The following is a 27,920-nucleotide window of genomic DNA, read 5'->3' on the forward strand; positions in this document are numbered from 1 at the left end:
GACCAAAGCCAATGCCCAGCTCCCTCGCTTCATCTCCAGGTTCCCGTCTCCGGGAGCAGAGGCAATCAATGCTCTCAGGAGCCCTTGGCCTCCAGGTCTATTGTATGCCTTCCCTCCAATTCCAATTCTGCCAGACGTGATCAACAAAATCCTCCTGGAGAAGGCCCGAGTAATTCTGATTGCCCCTCACTGGCCTCGCAGGCCCTGGTTCGCGGACCTCCAACAACTGTCCGTCCAGGACCCCTGGCGACTCCCCGTTTCGGAGGATATGTTGCGACAGGGGGCCTCCTTCCACCCGGACCCAGAGTGGTTCCACCTCACCGCCTGGCTATTATCCGGAGGGACTTAGACCTGCGAGGGTATGACCCGGACACAGTGGAAATCATCCTGAAGTCTAGAAGAGGGTCTACCAACCGGATCTACGACCATACTTGGTCCAAATTCCATCAGTGGTGCTCGCAGGAGGGTTTTTCAGCACCATCCGCCGACACCTGGCCGCCACTTCTTCCGTCTTGGCGGGGCCTCGCAGGCAGCCCCTCCGCTCTTTTCAAGAAATCCAAGAATTTCTAAGAGGAGTGGCCATCCTCAGGCCTTCTAAAATCCACAGATATCCTACCTGGGACTTGCCACGGGTTCTCCACTCTCTTACTCAGGCACCTTACGAACCCCTGAATTCTGCGTCCCTCAGGTACCTATCCTTTAAGGTAGCATTCCTGGTGGCGATTACATCCGCCCGACGCATATCTGAGTTGGCAGCCCTTTCTATCAGACAGGACCTTTGCCAGTTTTCACCAGGATAAAGTGGTTCTGCGACTGGACCCCACCTTTCTACCAAAGGTTAGTTCCATGTTTCACAGATCTCAGGATATCATATTACCTTCCTTCTGCCTCCAACGAGAGCATCCCCTGGCAACTAGATGGCACTCTCTGGATCTCACTAGAGCGCTAAAGGTTTATATCCAACGCACAAGATCCATCCGGAGATCTGAAGCACTCTTCATAGCCTACCATCCCAGATCCTTGGGATCCAGAGTGTCTCCTACAGTAATAGGTCGTTGGATCAGAGGGACCATCTCTAAGGCCTACGAGACAGCTCCCCTTTCCATTCCAAGGAATATTACAGCGCATTCCACCAGAAGTGCTGCCACATCTGCCGCTTGGGCGACTCAGGCTCCGTTGGAAGAAGTCTGCAAAGCAGCCACTTGGGCCTCGCCAAATTTCTTCATAAGGCACTACAAAATCGATTCGTACGCATCAGCGGACGCTGCCTTCGGCAGAAGAGTACTCCAATCCGTTATCTCTCACGATAGCAATGTACTCCCACCCTAGGGACCTATCTCTTGGGTATGTCCCATGTGACTGCTGGACCCACTCCTTCAGTACGGAGAATAGGCGTTGATTGCTTACCTGAACGCCTCTTCTCGTACGGTGAGTGGGTACAGCAGTCACTTCCCTCCCTATGTGTGGTCTTCTTTACCTTCTATTCTATTTTCTTATAACACATGAGAGTTGAACATTAAAGAGCTTCACTACTGAGCCTAGTCTATGGATTCGCGAATTCTGGGGAAGGGGCGGATCCAGCAGTCTTTTTTAATACTAGGCTCAGTTCCAACGGATTGGACAGGAGCAACCCATGTGACTGCTGTACCCACTCACCGTACGAGAAGAGGCGTTCAGGTAAGCAATCAACGCCTATTCCCCTAGTGCTCCCATTCTTTTGAAGTGTTTCTCCATCACCTGCCATTGTCAGTTCTAATTGTGAGTTTTAGATTTCTAGAAATATTTTAAAATCCTTATATGCTGAAATGGGTAAGTGTGCATAAATGATGCCACAGTGTCTTTGGTCTGCGCCAAACGAATTCCTGTGAGTTATGTAATTCTCTGCAACATTTGAATTAAGTCAAATGTTTTGCACATTACAAGTTGCTAAAAGGGAAAACCTTCCATTTAGAGGACTGGAACACATCAAGGTTTCTTTGGGAGATGTGAGGGTATCAGATTTCACAAATACCGCAACACTAGTGTTCTAGCTAGTTTGGACTGTGCTCTCTCACACATTAGTGTAATGCCGTTACTTATTATTACCATTTTTGCTTCTACTTTCCTCCCCCAAAATGTTGTAGAATAACTAAAAAAACATTGTTTCAGGGTGGCACCTGAATATCTGCAAAGAAAGACAAGTTTCAATCATTGAACTAAAAGCCCTTTATCACCGGGAAACTCTGTAGATGCTTGATTTCTTCAAAACATATAAAGCTATACTTTTTAAAGAAACTGCATCTTCTGATGATCAAAACTCATGTAACATTATTTCAAAATAATTAAAATAAAATGTGAGAATACTTTGCAAAACAAAACCCTCCAAAAACACATTATGCTAGAAAGTAATCACTATCCCATATTGTTGAAAGCTAGATTCATATTTGGCTCTTTAAGTAAAAGTTTCTGCAGCTGGCAGCCCTCTGATGGCCCTGTCTGAACTCAGAACCTGTTTGAAAGGTCGGATTTACTTTGAGTTTCTTTCTCCTTGTAACCCTTCTAGGCATATACAAAATTATAAGTCAGCCTGCTAGGGAATCTAGCTGACTCGGCTGAGATATATTTCAGTCTAGTGATCTTATATCTGACCTTAACTTGAAAGACCGCGTTACCAAAAATAGATAAAGTAAATCATGAGGTGTTCTGGAAATGCTGCTTAAGTGTGTATCAGTAGTCATTTAGATGCATACCAGCTGTTTTTCTCATTACGGAAGACAACAGCTCCATAATTATAGCATAACCAGTAATCACTGAAATTTGCCTTTTTACACAAAGACAAATTCCTGAACGCTATTTGGACTAATGTTGCCTGGGCTCGGATGCCATGTGTGTTTGCATCCCATCATTGAAATATTCCCTCATCTAATGCCACTGACATAAATAGCGAATTGCATGAGAGTGCGGGACTTGTGTATCCTGAATCCTGTGGCTTCCTGCAATAGTTTTTCAAGTGCTGGACCTTGATAGTCAATCTGTGATGCATCATCATTACCAAATTCCACACCTCATCCATCACCCTTGGTAGCGTCAAGCCTTTCCCCTACAGGAGATGGCATACAGATAGTGCTTATTGGGAAAATAAAAGTGAAAGCCTCCCTGGCCAAGATAAAATGATAGGTCTAATCTGATTTATTACATGAAGAGGTTATAACAGCATTGCTGCATTGGCAGTATTTTTTTTAAAGCTGAAAATCAATGCTGCTCCACCCCATCTCACCCCCCAAATCCAGATCTATGGAAACTATCCAGCAGCTGCGAACATATCCACCGTGTGTATGTTTGTGGAGAGCTTTAACCTGGCATTTTGTTTAAAGAAATATTTGATAATAAACTGCAGACTGCAAAATGTTAGTAAAGGCCATTGCCAGAGATCAGGATTGCCCCCACCCTCCTTGCCTTTCGTAAACTTCTTAAAACCCACCTCTGCCGTCAGGCATGGGGGAATTGAAACATCTCCCCCTTGCGCATGTAGTTTTTGTGTATGATTCGATTGTGTGTTGTTTTTTATATATTGGGATTTCTTTTTTTGGACTTTTAATCTAAAACTATAACCTAGATTTTTAAATATTAGATTTATTACTATGCATTGTTCTTCACCATTGTTGTGAGCCACTCCGAGTCTGCGGAGACGGGCAGCATATAAATCCAATAAATCTAATCAAATTAAATGTGGAATTTCCAGACGACAGAACAATAATAAGGACCAACAACTAATACAGCTTTCTAGCAACTGAAGCCAGATAGCAGCTATTTGAAAAAAAAACAACACTTTCACTTGTAAAACCATCATAGTAAGATTGTAAAGAAATGATTGCAGTGAGCATGATGGAATGTGATGTACTTTGGAGAACAGCTCGACCCCTCAGTACATAGTTGTTCTCCATAGTGGTTGGAGTTAACATCCAAGAATGGGATGACACCATCCGTTCAGCCAATGAGGACTGAGTGTCAAATTGTAGATCTCCGCCTCTGCTTCCATTTCCCCCTCTTTGACTCAGTCCTTGGCCTGACATGACATGTGTTCTTGATCTCCTATCTTGAGATTTTTTTCACCTTCCTAAGGAATCAAGAATTCACATTTCTAGGAATTCTTCTGTTTTCCTCTTTTATTTTTACAGAAGTCACATTAGGAGACTTTTAGTAAAAGTAACATTTAAATCTTTATTTCTTTAATCCTAAATTCTTCAAAAGCATTTGGAACTGATCTCTTTGATCAAATGACATTCACTTATATAGTTGGCAAGGCCATTGCTAAATACTAGCATAGATTTGAAATACTATACTCCATCGTAACAAAATGTTTAAAGAAGTATTTCAGTAACTAACTGACATTGTCAGAGTATTTTTGGGAGTTAATAATTAAATGTGGAATAATGAGGCAAACAGACTTAGAGCTGGAACAAGAGTAATGACTAAGAAATACAGACTAGGTTCAATTATTTTTTAAAAAAATCTTGTTCTTGCATTTTTTTCAGATTTCAGTGTTTAAGCCCTATTAAAAATTTAATAAATGGGAATAACAAATAATCATGAATCCATTTCAAGTGAGACTTCAATATTTTTAATACAGGGCATTCGTGTTTATTTATTCCAAACCATGAAATCTGTGCAAATTCTTCAACCCGTAATATCATATTTTTAGTTTAAGTAGATTTGGAAGATGAACTTTTCAAAATGTATTACTAGATAAGGCCCTTAACTGATGATTCATTTCTTTCTGCAAAGCATATTTTTAAGGGAATATGAAGCCTTAAAATATAATTTGCTTGCCTGTGTGTCTGTTTGCTTGTTTGTTTTAAGTAACCTCTTTCTGAAAAGAGGTTGACTCTAAGCTTTGATTTTTGCAGACAAATGGAGGAAACTTTCATAAAGGAAGAATTAAGCAGCTGAAAAAGACTAAAACTAGCTTGTTGTGAATGTATCTGTTGTTGGCAATAACTGATGATGACTACAGGTAGTCCTAGACTTAAAACCATTTGTTTAGTGACCATTCAAAAGTTGCAATGTCACTGAAAAATGTGACTTGTGACCAATTTACACACTTGTGACCATTGCAGCAGCATCATGGCGACACAATCAAAATTTGGATACTTGGTAGCTGGTTCATATTTATGATAGTTGCAGTGTCCCAAGATCTCATGCTCACCGTTTGCAACTTTATGACAAGCAAAATCGATGGGAAAGCAAGATTCATTGAACAACTGTATTACTAACTTAACTGCAGTTAGTCACTTAACAACTGTGGCAAGAAAGATCGCAAAATGGGGCAAATCTTGGTAACTTTCACAGCATTAGAAAGTTTGGGCTCAATTGTGGTGGTAAATCAAGGATTACCTATAGTTATTACTTTAGTTACATACTTTCTTAATTTCACATTTTATATATATATATATATATATATATATATATGTTAAAATGTTTTCAGCTGGAATTTTAAAATTAAGGGAGACTAGGATGGTCCCATTTCGGCCTTATTAGGCCTCATCAGCTAGGATTCAGATCGAATAGCTCTAACTGCTAGTTCTCTGCTTTACAATGCAGAGTTCACCAGATCGAATCCCAGTAAAAGAAAGGGGTGTGGCTAGCTGATGAGGCCTAATAAGGCCGAAATGGGACCATCCTAGTCTCCCTTAATTTTAAAATTCCAGCTGAAAACATTTTAACACATACAGAATATAGTTGTCGGCTATAAATATATTAACTGCCTTGTAGTGGTCCTGGGTTGGGCCTAGAGGCAAAAAGGAGCTGTGACGTTCCTTAAATATACCAGGGTGATCCGACTTAAGAAAAAACATATATATATATATATATATATATATTTGTTTTCGTAAATTTTCACGGGTATATGTATGTAGATTGTTCTGAGTTCGGGTTTTGCCCTGTGTAATATTTTGCATGTCTATGCGACGTTTCGGCGAAATCACATTCACCATCATCAGGCTGAAGTTCCAATCTTTGTGTTGTTGTAAAATGGAATGTTAGCAACTGTCATTTCTTCCTAGTATATAGTGTGGGGGTGGAGATTTGTTTTGAATGTAGCAAATAGATTGGGTGATTATGTTTCAGTGATCTGATTGGTTGGTGTAATCATAATTATTAGAAGGAATGACATGGAGATTTTTATGAAATGTTTTGTTTAAGGCTGATTTCCAAATATAAAATTCTAAAATCATAATTATTAGAAGGATTGACATGCTGATTATTATGAAGTGTTTTTTTTGTTTAAGGCTGGTTTCCAAATTTCTGGTAGGCGGGACGTGTCATCTCTTTTATTTATGCAAAGGGGTCTCCTCTCAATTTCTATAGCTTCTAGAGAAATTCTTCTATATAAATTCTCTGTTTTGTGGAGTAATTTAGTTTTTTCAAAGTCAATTTCGTGCCCTGTTTTTTTAATGTGCTGGACAAGGGAGGAGGTCTTTTCTTCTTTTTTGACTGCATTCACATGTTCTGCTATGCGTTGGCTCACTCTTCGGTTAGTTTGTCATACACAAAAAAAATCACAAAATTTGCTACATTATCTACACTAGCTTATAGCTGTTCCCTCCCTCCCTCCCTCCTTCCTCCCTCCCTTCCTTCCTTCCTTTTCATAGAAACTTGGCCAAAGGAGAGAAGAGTATGGCAGATGATGAGGCTATATATTGTCATCAATGCACTGAACATCAATTTCAACAAATTCTGGAAGACAGTGGAAGATAGGGGGGATCTGATGTGTTGTGTGTCCATGGGGACACAAGGGATCCATGGGATCGCAAGAATCAGACTGAACAACAATAACAAATTGGGATCAATATTTGGCATATTTACAAAGGCCATATCCTTGATAGGTTCAGCAATGCTGACACGTTGGTTGACTGCCATCTCCTGTCACTTCTTTAAGGGACACAAATGGTAGCAGGCCTTTCATTGACTCCTGCCTCTTTTCTAAACATTGTAATGTAGTAATAGGTCAGCATCTAATGACATACAAACTGGTGTAAGGAGATTAGACAGTGAGCATTTGATTATAACAGTCCCCTTTGCTAAGCTTGTCCTTCTGTCTACCCATGTGGGTTGACTTTAACCCTAAACCTGGCTTCTTCAAAAGACCTTTCCCACCAAGATGCTTGATAGAAGAACCAAAAATTCCTCATCCCTCCTCTTCTTTCAGGATTAAAACTAGTTGTAAATGTTGATTAAAAGTTTTCAGGCCACATGTGATTAAAAAGGATTCATCCTAAACGAGTAAGAGTCATAAATATATTCACTGATTTAAAATCAGTAGTGGGTTGCTATTGGTTTGCCCCTGTTTGTGGGAACCAGTAGTGGAGGCAATGGGAGGCTCCGCACAACCACCCAGATGTCATCACAGATGATCTGTGCATGCGCAGAAGGGCCACGCACAAGCTCACAGTTCCCAACCAGGAGCAAATGTAAGTGAAACCCACTACTGTTTTATTTTTTTATTTTTTTTATGATTTTTATTTACATATAAACAATTGAACAGATAAACATTTCCAACTTACAGTACGTTACTTACAGTACAAACAAAAAAAATTAAAAGACGAGTATATAAGTGTAAGATTAAACGTACTCTATTTAAATTTATAAATATATGTATGATTAATGTATGACTAGCAACTGAACAACTACTGTTTTAAATGCAATAGATGTACACTCTAATTAGCGATTGACAAAATACATATAATCCAGCACTAAAGGAGTTAACTTTCTCATATGACAATGCTGAGAAAACCTCCAAGTGGGTAATTAGCCATGTTACAACAAACAGTAGATAAGTGAAAGACTCTTCCAAGTGAACGACTGTTCCGGGAATAAGACAAGCAATTATGACACCAGAATAACAAAATTATCATTACAACAGGCTAACTTAAATTGCCTCTGACTTATATCTGCCAGCACGCAGTTCCCCTTTTTATTTTTTAAACAATAAGTGATTGGGTAAAATAATTGAAACACCCAGATGTAGCAATAACCACTTAACCCAGCTATTCTTTTCTTTAGCAACACTTCTGAGAAATCTAAAGTTCAGCCCAATATGAAGCTGGGCCACAGATAGAATAATTCCACTAAAGCAACTAGGCTCCTGTCCCAACCTATTACGGTGCCAGCCAACATGTCTGAATCACATTAAATGTAGAGAATAAAGCTTTCACTATTCTCTTTTCTTTAAACGTTTAAATAGATAAATGCCTGCAGGCATAACCATCTAACTGCAAATCAGACAGGAACAAGAAATGGCTTTCATTTTGTTAGGAAGAACAGGTTTGCCCTAAAGTAGTTTTGATCTAGTCTCCATGTATGACTCATCTAGAAATTACTTTGGCTGGCAAATCATTTTCTATTTTGGCAGAATATTGTTTTTAAAAATCAGATGAAATATAGTTTGCCTTGCCATAGCTCTTCTAAATTATATACTTGTATATATTTACCATGTATTTGACCATGCTTCTATTTCTTAACTACAGGTTGATAGCCATCTGCCCAAACTGATCACCCTATATCCCGAGGAATAGAATAGTTAATTAATTTTAAGCAATCTTTTTGAATTTTGGTGATTTGCTATTGGTTCTCTGCTGTTTTTCATTCTCAAGATTACAAGCACCATTGTTTTTTATTATTGGATTGTACATGTTGTGTTTATTATTGTTGTTAGCCGCCCCGAGTCTGCGGAGAGGGGCGGCATACAAATCCAATAAAAAATTATTATTATTATTATTAATATTATTATTATTATTTATTTACAGCACCTTCAATTTTGTTATGCTGCAGTCTGATGCTACAGTTGTTTAAATTCATAAGGATCAATATTGATTGTTTCCTGATTGCTTATTTGACCCCTATGACAATCATTAAGTGCTATACCTCTTGATTCATGACAAATGTATATTTTCTCTTATGTACACTGAGAGCATATGCACCAAAGACAAATTCCTTGTGTGTCCAATCACACTTGGCCAATAAAGAATTCTATTCTATTCTATTCTATTTTATCGTGGCATGGAGGAAGAGACTTAAGTTGCTGTAAACATTGAATGTAAGGAGGGAAGGCTTTAAAGCAGTGATGACGAGCCTTTTTTTGATTGGGTGCCAAAAGGGCACACACGTGATAGCACTTGCTTGCATGCCCATACCCATAATGCAGTGCCCTCCCCCCATGAATGCACCCATACAGCCCTGTGCTGCTCCCCCTGCACATGCATACAGAGCTCAATGATGTCTCCAGACTTCCAGTAGGCCCTTTGGGCCATATTTTATCCTCCAGAGCCTGTGGATGGCGAAAAACAGACCCATTGACCCAACCAGAAGTTCATTTCTGCCGGGTTAACTGAAGCCTCCGAATTTCCAGTAAGTCTGTTGGGGCTGTTTCTTATCATCCCCAGGTTCTGTAGGCAATCCGGATTTCTGGAGAAGGAGAAAATGACCTCCCCTGCCCTCCTGAAGGCCAAAAATCAGCTGACCAGCACACACATGTGCACTAGATCTCAATAGGTCAGCACCTTGCGTGGCCTCAGATATGACTCTGTGTGCCACTTGTGGCACATGTGCCACAGGTTTGCCATCGCTGCTTTAGAATTAAACCTTGTATACATAATAGTTCAGGGATATTAATATAATATGGTCAGTAATTATTCCTTCCCGCTGAATTGATATGTTAACAATTATTTTTTAAAAATATTGCAAATACAGGAATTCATATCAAATGCACATTTGATTATCCCATAATAACAGTGTTTCTGTTGGCTCCGTGATGTTTAGAAAATGTTCTTCACGTGGTATTTTGGATCGCCTTGCTTGTTTGTAATTTTGCAATGTCAAAGATGAGGGATCTGGGCCTTGTTTAGAGTTTTGTATCTGTTCCCTTATCTCTCAGTGAATGCTTTTCATGTTTTCACTGTCCAACTCAGTGGTTGTCTTCAACAGATATTCAATCCTTCGTCATCATTTATTTTTTAAAAAATAATCTTCAGATTCTATCCAGTGCTGGTGTCTGCCAGCAACAATAGTATATCCATTGCTGGAATAGTTTTCTCATTCCATCATGCAGCCCTTTATCCAGAAATCTTCTAAAAGATTTGGAAACTACCGAAGTAAATTATAATGCTTCATTGATAACACAGACAGAAGATGTGATTTCAGCAACACCCATTCCTACAACGTAATATATGATCTGTCAGCTTTTCACAAAATAATGTTTAGGTAGGGTACGTGTTAATTTAAAAATTAATCATTTTTAAAATACTCCAAATGAGTTTGCTTAAAAGATTTATTTAACATCTGTAACAACAAAATATATTTTGACATTATTTGTTCTGTGGAGCAAAAGCAATCAAATCTTTGTTATAAAACATTTTTTGTTTTAACAGTTTTTATCGTTTTAGAAATTTCAAAATAGTGGTTACTTTTCTTGTTTGTACAAGAGAGAAATGTTGCTATATTTGATAATGCAAGCCTAAACTGCACTCCCTGATTTTGTGATATAAGAAGGCATTTTTATCTTTTACCACCAGAAATTCATTGAGAAATTGTTATTTCCATCAATACTCATTGAGAGTTACCAAGAAGATATTAAGTTAGTGTCATCAATATAACCCTCTTGATGTACTCAATATATTCTGGCTCTCTGTTTTTGCAGTTTTTACACTTGTAGTATGTCAGGAGAATGATCCAGCCTCCTGCAATGTTTCCTTTATCTTGGAGATATTAGTGTAAATTGTAAAATTGTAAAGCATCAAATAATTTCTTGGGAAGAAGAATGAGTACAGTAAGGGGTATAATTGGGCCATGCTTGGGATTACAGTAGTCCCTCACCTATCGCTGGTGTTACGTTCCAGACCTGGCCGCGATAGGTGAAATCCGCAATGGGGAATTTATCGACTGATAGTACTTATTTAAGTATTTATATTGTAATTGTTTGGTAAGTTTTCATTGTTTTAAGTGTTTATAAACCCTTCCCACACAGTATTTATTTTAGATACAGTATTTAAATACAGTATTTACAATTTTAGATATTTTTTTTTTAAAAAAACCTGCCGATTGAGTTTGGCGGGCTGTTTAAATCTGCCGATCGACTTCCTCAGAAACCCGCAATGAAGTGAAGCCGCAGTAGGTGAAGCGCGGTATAGCGAGGGACTACTGTATTGAAGAGAAAGGACTATTTACTTCACTTTCACGCTATAAGTATAATTTCTTTTACATTTCATAAAGGAAAAAAAAGATATGTGCATGTATCAAATCAGGTCCCAAATGTTTGAATGTTGCTTGTGTGGGAATATTCTCCTGACATAACAAAGATAATTCTCTTCAAAACACATTGAAATATATTTGGCAGTACAACATACTGTATCATCTTTAGTATTTGTATTTCTCCATCTGCTACCTTAACTTGTATATCCTGTTGTTTGACACTAGAGAACAGATCCATCATTTTTAATAGGGCCGAGAAAGATCTTCTGTATTTTTTGGAGTATAAGATGCACCTTAGGTTTTAGGGAGGAAAATGGGGGTGGTGGTTGCCTGCCAGATATTCATCTGGCTAGCGTCCTTAGTCTGGTCAGCTTCAGCACATTATTTTTTTAAAAAATCTTATTCGGAGAGAGTAACACTGAAAGAGCTTGCAAGCCGGGAAGAGCTGAGAACATCGTTAGCACTTGGTTAGGGCTGGAAAGAAACATTCGGAGCAAGTAGAGTAGAGCAATGAAAAAAAGCCCGCAAAGACTTAGCACTGGGGAAACAGTCTTCGCGGAGAGTAACAATGAAAGAACCTGCAAGGTAAGAACTTGAAAGATAGTATCCTGTTAGAGCTGAAAAAAAAGGCTTTGAAAAAAAGGTACATTCAGAGTATAAAACACACCCAAATTTTCTCCCTCTTTTGGTGAGAAAAAAGGTGTGTCTTATACTCCAAAAAATATGGTAAGATAATAGGCCTGGCAGACTTGGCCTTAAGATTGTTACAGTATATATGTCTCAGTTATTATTTCTCAGTGGGTAAATCTGAAGCCTAAATTCTTTGTTTTGTTTTGAAAACCTTTTTTCCTTGGCTTTAGTCAGCTTGTTTGTTTGCTGAATTGCTTGCAGTTAAGTCTTAGGCACTATATAAGATACTTATCTCCATTATCACAAAATCTATGTTACAACAATACATAATAATTTTTTAAGAAGCACATTGACAGAGCAAGTGTCAGTCAATAGCATACAGAGAGAAAGGATGTTCTTCATAGAAGAGAAAAGAACTATAAATTTAGAGCAACATATTTTTAATAATTTGAATTGCACTATTACTATAGTGTCAAATCACTGTTCCCTCTAAGGTGCGCAGTGCGCTGTAGCGCAGACAACTCTAGACTTCCGAACAGCATTTTTAAATGTTGCACAGTGAAGCCAGGTGCCGTTTCTCCCTGCCCGTCAGGCCAGCTGCCCGATCCGTTCCGCTGCAGTGACCAGCCGGCTGTCTGCCTGCCTGCCCTTTTCTGCAGTGGGGAGGTGCAAGGAGAGGCTTCCTTGGGACTACTTTTAAGTTGTCCCCCACCCCGGTTTTGGACAAAACGGTGCTGTTTCGCCGGCCTTTTGAGATTCCCCGAGAGCCGGCTGAGAATGATGACAAGTAAGAGCAGCGTCTTGACTCAGGGTGGTGATTCCTGCTCTCCGTCTTTATCCAACATTTCCGAGTAAGGAGAGAGAGATTATTTTCTGCTTTTGCGACCGATTAAGGCCTCCAGTCTCTGCATGTGGTAATTCCCAGAAGGCAGAGAGTTAGGTTAGGAATGAATGGTTTAAAACGACCAGCTTCCAAATGTGCTATTCTTTGTTGCTTTTAGAAACGCGAAAAAGTGTGGAATTGCAAATTTTCCAACGGAATGCTTTTCATTTGCCTCCATCTAGGAACTTTACTGATTTATATGCAATATATAAGATTGAATGGTAACTTTGGAAGAGGTAGCTCTTTCTCTGAAGAAGCAGGTGTATAAAGTTGTCTTAGACTTTTGGCTACTACTGAAATGACAGGCTGTTTCTGAAGTAGTCTTTGTCAAGATTTGGCTGGCATATCAGCTGGTACTATGGCACATTCCATAAAATTTACTGTAATGATGCTGCTATTGAAACCTGTTTGGAAGCTGCATTTAGTCCAAAATTTGGAAACCCATCTGTTGGTGGAGGACAGATTCCAGTACAATTAAAAGTGCTGGTAGTCACCTTAAAAACCTGTTGCTTTTGGAACTGAGTATAAATGGGATCATCTTCACCCATACAATAATATCTACTAGAAAAGGCATCCTTTTAAGAGCAGTGTGTTTCCATTAGAACACAAAAGTAAGCCTTTTCTGTTGCTGCTTCCTCCTTTGAACAATATTCCATTCAAGATGGGATTAGAACCAACCTACTGGCATTTAGGTTGCAGGTTCAAATCCCAGGAGGAATATGGCTGGCTGAAGATAAAATAAATAAGTAAGCTTAAAATAGATTTATACTAAGTTAGTTAGTTAGTTAGTTAGTTAGTTAGTTAGTTAGTTAGTTAGTTAGTTAGTTAGTTAGCTAGCTAGCTAGCTAGCTAGCTAGCTAGCTAGCTAGTGTATGTATGTATGTATGTATGTATGTATGTATGTATGTATGTATGTATGTATTTGTTTGTGCTCGGTGCCGCTCAATGCCACTCAGACACAACAGTACTTTCTGCCAGAAAAAATAGGCCTCAACAATACTGTACAGATAATGAGTTTAAATATCAATTAACTGCCATGTAGCTATCACTATTTTTTTCCAAGTATTTTTCCACTACTGCCTTAACTCAGGTCCATTAAAATCCTATTTTTATTTTTTAATGAGTCAGTTATCACTTTCTTCCAAAACAAGGTACTCCATTTCCAAACGGTATTTGTTACTGGTTAGATATTTTTTTCAAATATGAACTAGCAAACCAGTATGTGCAATGGTTTTTTTTTTTTTACATTTTGTATTCTAGAACAGGTGGTCCCCAACCTGTAGGCCACAGCCCACTGCGACCTATTGGCCACCGGGCCACATGAGTAACTGGTGTATATGCATGTGTGTATGAGAACAGCTCCACTTTCATGAGTATCACGGACACTTGTGGGCTTCCTTGTGTAAGTAACAGTTATCAGTCGACTCCTAAAAAAGCACCTTTGGGACAACTATGACCTGAATGAATGAGAATCTCTACAGACTAGAAGAGCTAAAGTTTTTATTATTTTTATTTTTAAAGGAAAGTTTAGGTGAAAACTGAAAGTCACCGTTGATCTACACTCAACTCCAGTAGAACTTGCAGAATCCACTAGAGAAGCTCTGAAGAAAATGCCATCCAGGTTTAGATAAAACAGATTACTATTCAGATTTCAACAGGTCTCTAAAGAAAGAGAACTCACCTTTTCATGTGTCAACTTGTTCCAGTGGTTGACAGCTAACACATTTTTCCCTGGTTTCTCTCCCATACCTACTTTCTTGTGGTAGTAGCAGAACAATAGATAATAGAACTATTCTGTTTTCTCAGTGATAGCTTTCTAGATATTTGAAGACTTGTCACATTTCTCCTCTGTTGTATTTTCAGTATACTAAGCCTACCAAGTCCCTTTAAACAATTACTGTATTTCCAGACCATTCATCATCTTCATAGTTCAGCTTTGCATTTCCTTTTACTTTTCCTTCTAACCAGAGGTGGGTTTCAGCAGGTTCTGACCAGTTCTGGAGAAACGGTAGCAAAATTTTTGAGTAGTGCGGAAAACTGGTAGCAAAAATTTTCAATAGTTCGGACAACTGGTAAATATCACCTCTGACTGGTCCCACCCCTATCTGTTCTTTGCTTCCCGAGTCCCAGCTGATCGAGAGGAAATGGGGATTTTGCAGTACCCTTCTGGAATGGAGATCTTATAGTATCCTTCCCCTGCCATGCCCATCAAGCCACGTCCACAGAACTAGTAGTAAAATCTTTTGAATCCCACCACTGCTTCTAACCCTTTGAACTTTGGTGGTCAGAACTAGACACAATTCCTCAAATAGATTCTGACCAAAGGCAAACAATTACTTCCCATTACTGAACACTGTACTTCTGTTAATACACTTGATGAAAGTGGTGCAGTTGAACCATACTACTGGCTCATGTTGACTTGTGGTCAATAAGTACACCTAGATAATACAACCAAGCCAGGTCTCCCAATTCCTATACTCATGCCTTATAGTTTCCCCATTGTGGTGCAGAGCTTTATATTTCTGTGTGCTAAGTTCCATCATATTCATTTTGGTTATTGCTCAATCCTTTCTAGAATTTCCTATGTCATCTTTCATTTACATTTAGCCACCTTTCCCAACTTTTGTCATTAGCAGATTTTATAGGTGTCTACCCAATTTCTTCTTTTGTTTTTTTTAATTGTTATATTGTTAGTTTTTTTTGTGGGTGTTGATATAAGTTATTGTTATCATTGTTGTGATGGTTTTGATGGATTTTAATCTATCCATGGGTGTTTCAACTTTCAGCCTGTAGGCTACCAATAGTAATTTGATTTAATATATAAATAAAATGAGCATAAAAACTCACAGAGCATTTATATTCTCTGCCCTCAGCATTTTTAATATCTTCACACCTGGTGTGGATTAAGGACATAGCAGTGTGGTTTAAAAGCAGTGCAGTTTTGCCAAGTACCTCTTTTTTGTGTATTTCGGGAATGATTGACTGCAGAGTTCATCCACTAAAGCACATCTCCAAACTTACTCACACTTTGAGGAGGCTTGTGAGCTTTAAAAGACTGGTAGCTCTGTGTGTGTTCTCATTCCTGTGCAAAGCATTCCAGTCTGAAACAAAAATCTAAGCAAAATATAACCTTCTGCTATGCTTCATAATACCTGATGAAAATCCTAATGTGGTTGGTTATATGTTCTCAAATAAGGGTTGCAGTTTTATTTTTGTTTTGCTTTATATCAGACTTTTTAAGCTTTATATTTAAAACTCTATAATCCTAATTGAAGAACCCATTAAAGTTTTAGAGATGCATATAGATCAGACCTACTTCCTATTTAATGTCCAAGACATTAGTAGAAGACTGTAGTAGTGGAATGTCTACTTAAACAAGACCTGTACCATAGGTTCTTACAAATTGTATAAATTATAGTGCTTCCAGCTACCTTACTCCTTCCTTTTTGCAGGAAAATCCACAAAAAATTTTGGTAGCACCTTAGTCACAAAATGTCTTACAGAATATACTAGCCATCATACAATTTCCTTTTGGTATTAACATCATCATACAAAGTGTAAAAAAAGTCAGAAGCAAAAGCAAATATCTGTTTTCAAAAAACTTGGATCCTTGATATAATTGTCGAAGACAGTTCATGTGGAACTAGCAGATTGTATATATTGCTTGTGACATTTCCCCCCCTGATATTTATCTAAATCTAGAACAGGGGTGACAAAGAGAGAAAGAGTAAACCTTACCAAATAGTTGATTATTTAATGGCAAAATACTTTTGTACACTGGGGATTTCATGTCACAACTTATTCCTCCTATTCAATAGATACTCACCAGGGTGTTTATGGTAATGGCCTTGTAACTAATCTGATTGTATATTCATGTAACAGACTTCTTTGTCCTGGGATCTATCTATTTATGTGATCACCCCTCATCGTAGCAACTCTGGGCAACTAAGTTCAGATTTTTAAGTATAGATTTATAAGTTATTGTTAAAATACACAACATACAGTAAAAATGAACTGGGAGTTGAAGTCCAGATACCTTCAAGTTGCCAAGGTTGGGAAACACTGCTCTATAGAATCAGCAATCGAGTGTTGAAAAAACAAGGTCCAACAGATCAGTATTCTTTTAAATTTCTTCCAAGAAGCTTTAGACTGGTGTACTGTAGTTAAATTTCCCAGTGTAGGAAGAAATCCACCCATCATTCCTATCCCAGGTGCCTGTATTGGCCAATATTATTGGAGCCAATTCTACCCATTCTTAGAATTCCTCTCAGATGGCTCATTACATTTTTAAAACTGAAAGACTAATTGCATTTTTTTCTTTCATTTCTATAATTCTCATTTTTTTCAACACACAGTAATTAATAAATGCCACAGTAGTATTCTGTTGCCAAAAATAAATCGAAAAATCTGAACTCTCCCAAGTTACTTTGTTTGCCATTCCAGATATTTACCTATTTATTTCTTTTAACAATCATGAAATTTCCCAACATCATTGATTTTTTTTCAATAAAAAGTATTTGCATTTATTGTACCTTCTAAACAATTCTGGCAATACAGCATACTCATGTGATCTAAACAAGAAGAGCATATTTTTTGATACGCAAAATTCTCGTGTCAAAATATGTGAGTCCTATATTCCCTAGTTTATACAATGTTTATGTGTTAATTTTTTTCTCTTTTCTTTCAGGAACAAATGTGTCAGCTACCGCTGATTTAATACCTACACCAAATTGGAACATGTCAAATGAAGTAGATAAAGGTAAATAATAAAAAAGAAAATAAATGCCATTTCAGATTTTAAACACTGTAAGTTTTCCTTCTCTCTCTGTCTCTCTTTGCAAAGTGATGCGCAAATCTGCTAGTAAAGTTAGAGGCAAAAGAGAAAGCCAGAACCAAGTTATCATCTCATGTCTGTTATTTCTGAAGTGAGGATTTCCCTTTTTACTACGAATAACACATTCCATATGTTTGGGATTTTTTTTAAAGCCAGGATGTGAATTATAGCAGTTTATGACCCACCTGACATTTCATCTTTTGGCTCTTGGAATCTGGATCCAATAGGAACATGCTTTAATCTGAATTGCTTTGCATGCAGATTTTAGTATGAGATTTGGAATGAAGCCGTTATGGCTTGGGATAAAGAATGCAAAATATTTCGGGATTTGTGAAACCACTAATAAAGAACACTGAACACACTACAGGACCAGTTACTCTACAGTCACATTCTGTGAGATATTTTTCATGGATGAACGTATATCTGTTTCTTTTAAATATTGCTATCTAAGCATGTGTTTCTGGGGCTTTAAGCTTCTGGAATTTTACGTTGCCTATCTATAATGAACAGTTATAACTCACTGATGAGACAGCTCTGATAATCTTTAAGGATTAGATAAAATGGCAGGCACTCTGACGCTATATTTTTCTCATGGTACCCATCAAAATCTTTTTGCCACAGTTTTCCTGTGAAATGTCATCATTGACAGCTTAGGACATTATGGAGCTGGTCAGCTTTGGGCATTGTATATCTCCAGTAAACACACCAACCTCAGTAGTCAGTAGGACAAAGTGAGCAGCAATTTAGGTAGTAATTCTAGGTTACAATATACCTGAACCTTTCATGCATTCCTTAGTTCTGGCATAAATCACCTCAGGTTATCTAGTCAGTCACGTTGTTTTCTCAATGGATGAGCAGAGAGGCATGTGTCCAAATTAGACAGAGTCCTTGGGATATGTTTTAGTGTCTTGCTGCCTAAGGAGATTGTCTACTCGGATTAGTGCACATTAAGTGCAAAGGAAGGTAACACAAAAGCAAAGCAGTGGAATTATTCAATATGGTTCATCAATCCATTCATATATTCTTTATGTCATAAGCCAATGGTATTTCAGTGAATGTATTTGCTACTGGTTGGGATAGAATGTAGACTACCCTCCCTTATGAGCAGGGGTCCTCAAACTTGTCAACTTTAAGACTTGTAGACTTCAACTCCCAGCATTCTCCAGCCAGCATAATTCTGGGAGTTGAAGTCTTAAAGTTGCCATGTTTGAAGACCTCTGCTCAAAACAATTCTGTAGGCGCAGAGGTTTTCAAACTTGGCAACTTTAAGACTTGTAGACTTCAACTCCCAGTATTCTCCAGCCAGCTATGCTATGCTATGGAGAATGCTATGCTGGCTGAGAATTCTGGGAATTGAAGTCCACAAGTCTTAAAGTTGCCAGGTTTGGGGACCTCTGCTTATGAGCATTATTCCACAAAGCTCAGTTAGGCAAGTTACCATTGAAATCTTACAGAACTATATAAATCCCTGAGGTGAGGCAGATCCTCCTGCCTGCCTCCATCTTATTATGGTCAATAAGTGCTGGAATCCTAATGTCCAGAGCTTATGGGTCATAAAGCTATATGAATTTGAAGTGCCTTTCTGGTTCTCAATCCTCACTTGCATTAACTTATACTACAAAAGTTTCTTTTTATTTATGTTCATTTATAATTTATACGTATCAGAAATAATCACCCTTACAGTTCCTTGTTAAATTGTTGCTGACTTAGAATGAAAAGAGTAGCCAGATTTACCCCAGATGGGAATACTGTATAAGAACATCTGGTAGTCAATTAACCTTTATCTATTGAGGTTAAAATTCATTGGAAGATGACGGGAAGCTATTTTTTGGGAGAAAGTTGACGTGTTAAATGCAAAGTACGTGTCAAGATTCTTCTCCTCTTTCCTGTTGACAGAATTAGCAACATTTTATTAGCTCATAGAATTAGCAACATTTCATTAGCTATAGTATGTTGTTTGCAGAGGTATTTTTTCCAGGCTGTGAGTGATTCTATTCATTTTTTCCTTTGAGTCCTTTTCCAAGTATACAATAAATAGAGTAGAGTAGAATTAGAATAGAATAGAATAGAACAGAACAGAACAGAATTGTTTACTGGCCAAGTGTGATTCGACACACAAGGAATTTGTCTTTATTTCCCCCCTATTTTTTCTATTTAGGCTTGCTAAATAGCAATTCAACTTTCAGGCAATTGTAAGACACCCTTAAAATTTTGAGAGTAATGTATTGCAAGAACAGGACCAGTCTGTTTCATCTCTTTATATTATACTTTATGTTCCCCATATCCCTAGAAATCCTTTTTTGTTTCTCTTCAGCATCATTATTTTTGGCACAGACAATAAAGGTTCAAAGAGAAATAATACACAGTAACTGACATTACCCACAAATGAAAAATGACAACTACCTAAGTATATTATTCATAGTGTATGAAAATTTAGTTTCATGGCATTATTACAATTGGTACAAATAATCATTTCCCCAAATAATTTCAGTATTTGATTTCAATTAAAAATCTATTACAATTATTTCTCAACTTATGACACAATTGAGCCCAACATTTCTGTTGCTTCTTCTTACAAACTTTTCCACTTAAGAACCTGGTCACGGAACAAATTAAGTTTGTAAACAGAGGTATCACTGTATAGTACAATACAATGCAATAAATGGAAATGAAATTTAAAAATAATAAAATAAAACAAAAGTTTAATGTCCTGATTGAAAGGATATGATTCTTATTGCATTCTCAAACTAATAGGGAATAGCAAGTTTATACTATTGTATATAGGTCACATTATATAAACTCTGGATGTCCTTTCATATTCGGCAACTGCTTTTCCTAGTTCGATCAATAGTTTATGTTTTGTGACACTTTGAAAAAAAGAGCAATAACTTTTCAAACTACATATTGTAGTCACTAGTTCCTTTGTCATTGCTGCAATTTCATCCACTCAAGACAGTGGGCACACAAGAGCAGTTTTTCATACAAGGTTCTCGAAACTGGACTGTGTCTCAAAATTTTAGAGTCTTCCAATTGAGAATGATACATGCTATAATAGAGCACATCTGAAGAGGACCAGATAACCTAATAAAGCAAGTTCTATTATGATTTTGAGATTTATTTATGTTTTACATTTTTCTCTTAAAATCATTGATACATTTGGTGGAAGACGGTAGAATTACAGTTTTCATATTCATACAAGGTTTAATGTTTCATTTTACTAGGGAAATTCTGTAACTTAGGAGACTGTTAAGGAACTAGCATTTTTAGAAAAGTTTATTTGTGGGATCCCATGAGTAGCTGAGGAACTAAATTACTGTGACTGTTTGAAAATTATTTTAATTACCGGACATTAGTTCTTTTTGTTTGCTTTTCAGCTGATAGTGTGTGTGTGTGTGTTCTCTTCTTTGAGAATTTATATTTTTTTCAACTGTGGATTCCTGGATAATATAGGTGTGAAATGTGAAGGTCATAGAACAAAAGTCACTAAAGTCACCAGGCTGCTAAAGTGTTTCAAAAAATGTGCAATTTATTTTGGATTTTGCTCGGATTCCTCCAACCACCTTTGTTTAAACTCCAGTGAGGATAATGAATGTCTGACCATTATACACAAGGTAACGATATATAATAACCTTTTCATGGCTCATCCAGTTTTCTGGCTTTAGTTGAAAGATTAATAGATCAGTAGGCCAAGGGACACAGTTTATTGTACATTTCTGTTGCAGATATCCTGACATTTCTGGTTTAAAAAATAGACCTTTAAAAAGCAAAGAAAGGGCTAATAAGAAGCAGAATATAAAGTGACTGACTAACTGCATATCTTTGACTTAAAAACATTTATCTTTAAGAAAAAGACATGAGACCACATTTGGAATACAGTACTGTGTTCAGTTCTGGAGACCTCACCTACAAAAAGATATTGACAAAATTGAACAGGTCCAAAGACGGGCTACAAGAATGGTGGAAGGTCTTAAGGATAAAACGTAGCAGGAAAGACTTAATGAACTCAATCTGTATAGTCTGGAGGACAGAAGGAAAAGGGGGGACATGATCGAAACATTTAAATATGTTAAAGGGTGAAATAAGGTCCAGGAGGGAAGTGTTTTTAATAGGAAAGTGAACACAAGAACAAGGGGACACAATCTGAAGTTAGTTGGGGGAAAGATCAAAAGCAATGTGAGAAAATATTATTTCACTGAAAGAGTAGTAGATCCTTGGAACAAACTTCCAGCAGACGTGGTTGGTAAATCCACAGAAACTGAATTTAAACATGCCTGGGATAAACATATATCCATTGTAAGATAAAATACATGAAATAGTATAAGGGCAGACTAGATGGACCATGAGGTCTTTTTCTGCCGTCAGTCTTCTCTGTTTCTCTGTTTCTATACACACACACACACACATACATATACATACACACACACATACACAACACAAATATATATAAGGCTGAGGTGATTCCTGCCCCTCCTCTTTTTGTTGAAGCTGTCCTGCATCAGACCCTTCCCCCCTCATTTTGACAAGCGGTATTTTAACAATGTGCCTGACCTACCACAGCATCTCCATCTGCCTCCTGTTGGCGCCTTGGTTTCGGCTTTATATTCTTCCACCCATCTGCCGAGCGAGTCCGAGTCATTGCGACCAGAGGACCAAAGTATAGAGCGGACACTCTAGTCTAGAAGGTTCGCCAGGCGGCCACCTGGGCCGTCCGAGCATCCACCACTGCCTCTTTTTTCTCTCGCATGTTGTGGTGGTGGCTGCGGCATATCCAGGAGTGTCTCCCAGTGTCTGACTTAAGGGCCAGCCAAGACCTCAACAAACGTTTGGCTGAAGTCCAGTTCACGTCTGATTCCACCCTACAATCAGCCCACTTCACTGCCAGGGCCATGGGGGCCTCCATTGTGTCCAGGAGGATGCATTGACTGCACAGTTGGTCTACGGACACACACCATAAGTGCCACCTGACGTCCACCTCCTTAAGGGGCCAACAGTTGTTTGGGGAAGCCTTAGACCCCCTATTGATCGAGTTGTGAGAGAAGAGGAAGGTTCTCCCTTCCCTTACCCATAAGACTTCCGTTCATCCCTCCCCCTACCACAGGTGCTCTTTTCAGACAAGAGCCACTTGTTGCCCACCACTAGACTGACCCACGTGGGAGCCATTGTTGATTCTCTGGAGTGCATGATGTATCTTTCCCAGGAGCAACAATATAGTATATCCGAATTCTCTCAGCAAGTCCTGGGGCAACACAACATTCCCTGAAACTGCTGTCCTCGCTCTTGGGTAAAATGATACCTGCCATATATGTCACCCTTGGACGAAGCTGTGGGAAGAACGCAACCTTCTGTCATCCCGGAGCAGCTGCTCCACCCAGATGCAGGAAAAGGGAAGGAATGGGAAAAGGAAAGGAAAGAAAAGAAAAGGAGGAAGGGATGGTAGGAGAGGGAGGGAAGGGAGTACAGTTACAATTTTGGAATTTGGGACTGACTTTCCCAACAACATAAACAAGACACCGTCAAATAAGCTTGAATCATGTTTTAATAATTACACTAACTAATAATTTTGTTAAAATTAAACAACCTTTAAAGATTTTGTTATGATTAATTAAGCATTTATGATTTTATTACAATTAAAAAATTTATAATTTTGTTATATTAAATGGGCGTGTTTCATATTAGTAAAATGATCATTATTTTACAAATGCATTTATCCTTTTAAAAAATTCATTTTGTTGTTCTGTGGGTCTTAAAATCATTAATTAGTGTCCATGGGATTTTAAATTATTAATTTGGAGGTGCGCGGGATTTAAAATTATGACCTTGGTGGTCCCTGAGGTCCAAAATGTTGGGGACTCCTGTTTTAGATGTTGGAGACTCCAGTTCTTAGTGTGAATGAATGTTCACTCTTATTCTCTCTCTCTTGTGTTCTCTCTCTCTCTCTCAATATATAACATGAGCACACAACACACATTGCATTTTATCCTTTTTAATTAAGGATTTTAAAGAATAAAAAGAAAGGAATATTTCTCATACGTGGCCTTTTAACGTTATGTCATGGATGGCAAGGGAGCACAGCCTCTACTTGGAGTTTACCTAATGCAACTACAGTGTTCCCTCAATTTTTGCGGGTTCGAACTTCGCGAATAGCCTATACCACGGTTTTTCAAAAAGTATTAATTAAAAAATACTTCGCGGCTTTTTTCCTATACCATGTTTTTTTCCATCCGATGACGTCATACGTCATCGGCAAACTAATAACTTTTGCAAATAAATAACAAAAAAAATAATTATTGTTAATAAATAATTATGTTTATAAATATCAGGATCACTATTCAATGGTGAGTACCAGCAATAATGGTGAGTAAATGGTTGTTAAGGGAGTGGGAAATGGTAATTTAGGGGTTTAAAGTGTTAAGGGAAGGCTTGTGATACTGTCCATAGCCAAAAATGGTGTATTTACTTCCGCATCTCTACTTCGCGGAAATTCGACTTTCGCGGGCGGTCTCGGAACGCATCCCTCGTGAAAATCGAGGGAACACTGTATATGAAACCATATGGGTAACCTGAATATACTGTACCCTATTTGGCCCTTGAAGTGGCAATGATAACTAGAAGAAGGGTTAACCTTAGCAGTCAGCCAGATAAATTTGTCTAGAAAAAGTTGGAGAAAAAAGAAATGTTATTCTATCTTTAGCATTAAGAGAAGGAATTGTTTAAAAAGTTGACTGTAAAATATGCAGATTGCTCTTATAAAATGAATAAAAGGAACATTGTTACTCATGTGAACCCCCTTAATTGGTTGTTACCTTATTGTTACTAATCATTTTTCTGCCTCTAGTTCATTTGTGCTAAACGAAAAATCCTGCCTTGTGCTTGGGAATGAAATGAAATTCGGACCATGTAGCTGTATTTAAAATGATATGAAGGGACTCCTCTTTCTTGCAATGCACCCTCGTGCTCATATCTCTCACTTCACCTCACCCAACATGTACATCTCTCCAGAGCAGATTTGAGAAACTGGAAGAAAGAAGAGAAACCTGTTTACCTAGGCAGATCCTATTCCATTCTTGGAATTGGGCCATCAAAATACACCATTGGATGCGGCCCCTGCAAGCGTAGCAATTTGGACAGATACACTCTTTATTAAGTCTGATGCAATGTTAGCAATCTGGGTGCTTTTCTACCAGTTCTGCACACACAATTAAATACAATTAAGCAAGAGCCTGTTTGATCTCTTGATAGTTTTTCATTTCATACACCTTAGCTTTAAGGCTGAATGATATCATGCTACTTCGTTTTAATGTGAGGAATTATAATTGTGCCATTTAAAAAACTACGATTTTACTTGTTAAAACATTAAAATTGAAATTAATCCAAAACCTACTGTTTGCGTTGTTAATTCCCTACAGCTGAGATAATTGTGCATTAACCACAACAATTGCTGTAGTACACAATGATGTCACACAAGAAATACTGCCTGGCTTCGGATGCATATACACTTATCTGATCAGCACAGCAGCCTTGACGTAAAAATGAATTATATTTCTGTAAATACGTTCAGTGACAACCTTTAACAATTCAGCCTGTGTGAACTATTAACTATTAATATACTTTTTACGTTGTATTACTGTTTCAGTACAGATCACATATCTTGGAGTCTGATTCAGTTGCTTTTGATTTTCAAATCTTGGCAGACAATTTATTTACTGCATTTGTATTTTGCCTACGAGCACGGTCATAGAGTCATAGCATATATACTGTAGTGGTAGAAGTAGTGAAGTAGGATTTCCTTCCCATCATCCACATTGAATAGTTGGAATCCGAAGCTTGTTGGTTGTCGATATAGTGGCTTCGTTGATTATATAAATGGTGAAATAAATAACATAAAATAAAATAAACTTATTTATGAAGTTTGATGTCCAATTTTGAAGCAGTTGCTAATGAAACACTTCATTAAAAAGATATTGAGAGCAAAGTTAATAGTGCAAACCTAAGTATAAAAATTATTCCTAGAAAAATGTACGGTATTTATTGGGCTGTCTTCCTAATCCTGACTATAAGTCCTGTAACTTCCTAGTATTTTTTGTTTCAGTACATTTGGAGTATATCAAGAAGGATAAAGATTTTAGCATACAGATTTTAGCATACAGTTTATACATGGAATGTTTGTGTGTGTGTTTGCTTTTAATAATGGGGTTTTTAGTGTTTTTTAAATTATTAGATTTGTTTTTTACATTGTTCTTGTTATTGTTGTGAGCCGCCCCAAGTCTACAGAGAGGGGCAGCATACAAATCTAATTAATAATAATAATAATAATAATAATAATAATAATAATAATAATAATAATAATAATAATAATAGGTTGGTGGAGGTTCTACAAATGTGATCATGTAAAAACAACATTCTTCATAAAAACACAATTCTTATGGAGACTTTAACACTTAAGATAGTTAAAAGTATACACATCCAAACTCTGAGATTTAAAGATTTTAATGGGAACAATACTTTAGAACAATGAGATATCTAAATGTTTCCCATTCAACGAGAGCAAGAAGGAAAAGTTTCAAATAAGTTCAGCATATTATGCATATATATGCATTAATTCCATCAAAGTTACCCCAATATACCAATTTAACATTTAGGTATAATATTTTGTGTCTCCAGTTTGTACTCTTAAACTCCTGAAGGTAATTTATAATCTTCAGTATTTGCATTGGCACCCAGTCAAAAGATAGAAATATATTTAAAACTGAGTTTTCCATATATTATCTCAAGTAATTTAAAAGTTCATTACGGGCCATCCACAATCAAGGTCTGTCAACAGAGTTCAGTGACTACAACTAAGGTATTCAAAAGAAGAACACTTGAGGGTTAATATTCGACAACCATAGTTAAAGACTGGGAGAAAATTGTTTTAACAAATTAAAAAAATACATTTGGCTGTTACTATATATGGTCTAACAGTGTTTTTTTATATTAAAAGGTTGTATGAAACTATTTTTAGTAAAGATCAAGTCTCAAAAGATGGATGCTGTTTATAGAAACTGAAGGTTAACTCTGACTTATAGTTACTATCCTTAAATCCACTGAGATAAAGAAGATAATGAGAATTTTTCAGTAGAAAAGATGAGATTGGATTTAATTTTGTAACTTTTTTTCAAAGCTGGTGTTCATAGCTACTTTAAGTAAATTGGTTTTACTGTTATTCTAAAATTGTAAAGTTAATAGTACCTACATGGCTTCAGTATTATAATCTTCATAATATAGGCTTATCTTAATAATGCCTTTATTGAGCAGGATCCAAAATAGGAACATGTGCATACCAAGTCAAAATTTGGATAAATCCTGTGACATCTTTTGACAACCAAGTACGTTGCAAACAGCCAGTATTCAATCACCATGAATGGCAAATGAAGTCTCCTTTATTAGCTAGATCCAAAGCAGTCATACTTAGACCTTTTCATACACAATTGCAAGAAACTAAAAAGTACTATTGCATGCCATTAAAAAATGAATTATTAAATTTTAAAAAAAATCTTTACTGTGAATCTCACTTATTCTACTTCTGTTCCAGTAATGGCTATCCCATGACCCTTTGAGTTGCTGTTAACTTTGAAGTCGGCTGGGTGGCAAATAGCTTTTGGGGAGAGATTGGGTAGGGAGAGGCAGCAAAGCTGTTAACTGTGCAGAATAAACGGTAGTGTAAATGGGGGGCCCACGTGGGACCTCATGAATTATTGTAAATAAAAATGTTGCCAGAGACAAGTGATTTATTTTGAAGCACACCAGCTTACTTTTTAAAGGAAGGAAATTGGAGGAAAAGGTTAAAAGAAGGTTGACCAGAAAATCAGATATATTACGTTCAATTAATCAACACAGCTACTATACATTAATAACTTCCATGGCACTATAGATCCATTTTCCAAAGCCTTTAATCAGCTACAACATCCCTGATAATGGGAATGCTCTGAGCCATAGTTCCCTCTAAGCTGAGCAGTGAGCAATCGCTCACTTAAAAATCATCATCAACTCAGAGTTTTCCAAACCTGCCCAGAAGCCGAGAGGGAAAGAGTGAGAGGGAAGGAGAGAGAGAGGAAGAGAGAGAAACAGATAGAAAAAAGAGAGGAAGGAAAAGAGAAAGAAAAAGAATGGGAGTAAGGAAGAGAGAAAGAAAATCAAAATCTAGTTTGAAACTAGCTCAACTATTTAAGTGGCATTTTGATATTGATAGAGTTGCCCTATTATGAGCTCACTGTTATAGACACACAGTACAGTATTTTATTTTGAAATTCTCTCAGGCAAAACAGGGTGGGTTTTTTATTTGTTTGTTTGTTTGTTTATTTATTTGTTTAT

At 37.4% G+C, this 27,920-nt stretch overlaps 1 protein-coding gene across 2 annotated transcripts in view; it reads left to right on the forward strand.

Annotated features, from left to right (window-relative positions):
- Window positions 1-27,920, forward strand: part of ROR1 (receptor tyrosine kinase like orphan receptor 1) — a 231,913-nt gene that overhangs the window by 149,463 nt on the left and 54,530 nt on the right. The window contains exon 2 of one of the 2 annotated variants that reach the window (XM_070746072.1): window positions 17,424-17,495. The exons of the other annotated variant lie outside the window; for it this stretch is intronic. Within the exon in view, the coding sequence (XP_070602173.1) occupies window positions 17,424-17,495 (72 nt within the window). The remainder of the gene's footprint in view (window positions 1-17,423; window positions 17,496-27,920) is intronic. 2 annotated transcript variants of the gene reach the window in all.

Source organism: Erythrolamprus reginae, chromosome 3 (assembly GCF_031021105.1).
Source record: "Erythrolamprus reginae isolate rEryReg1 chromosome 3, rEryReg1.hap1, whole genome shotgun sequence".
NCBI classification, from domain to species: domain Eukaryota; kingdom Metazoa; phylum Chordata; class Lepidosauria; order Squamata; family Dipsadidae; genus Erythrolamprus; species Erythrolamprus reginae.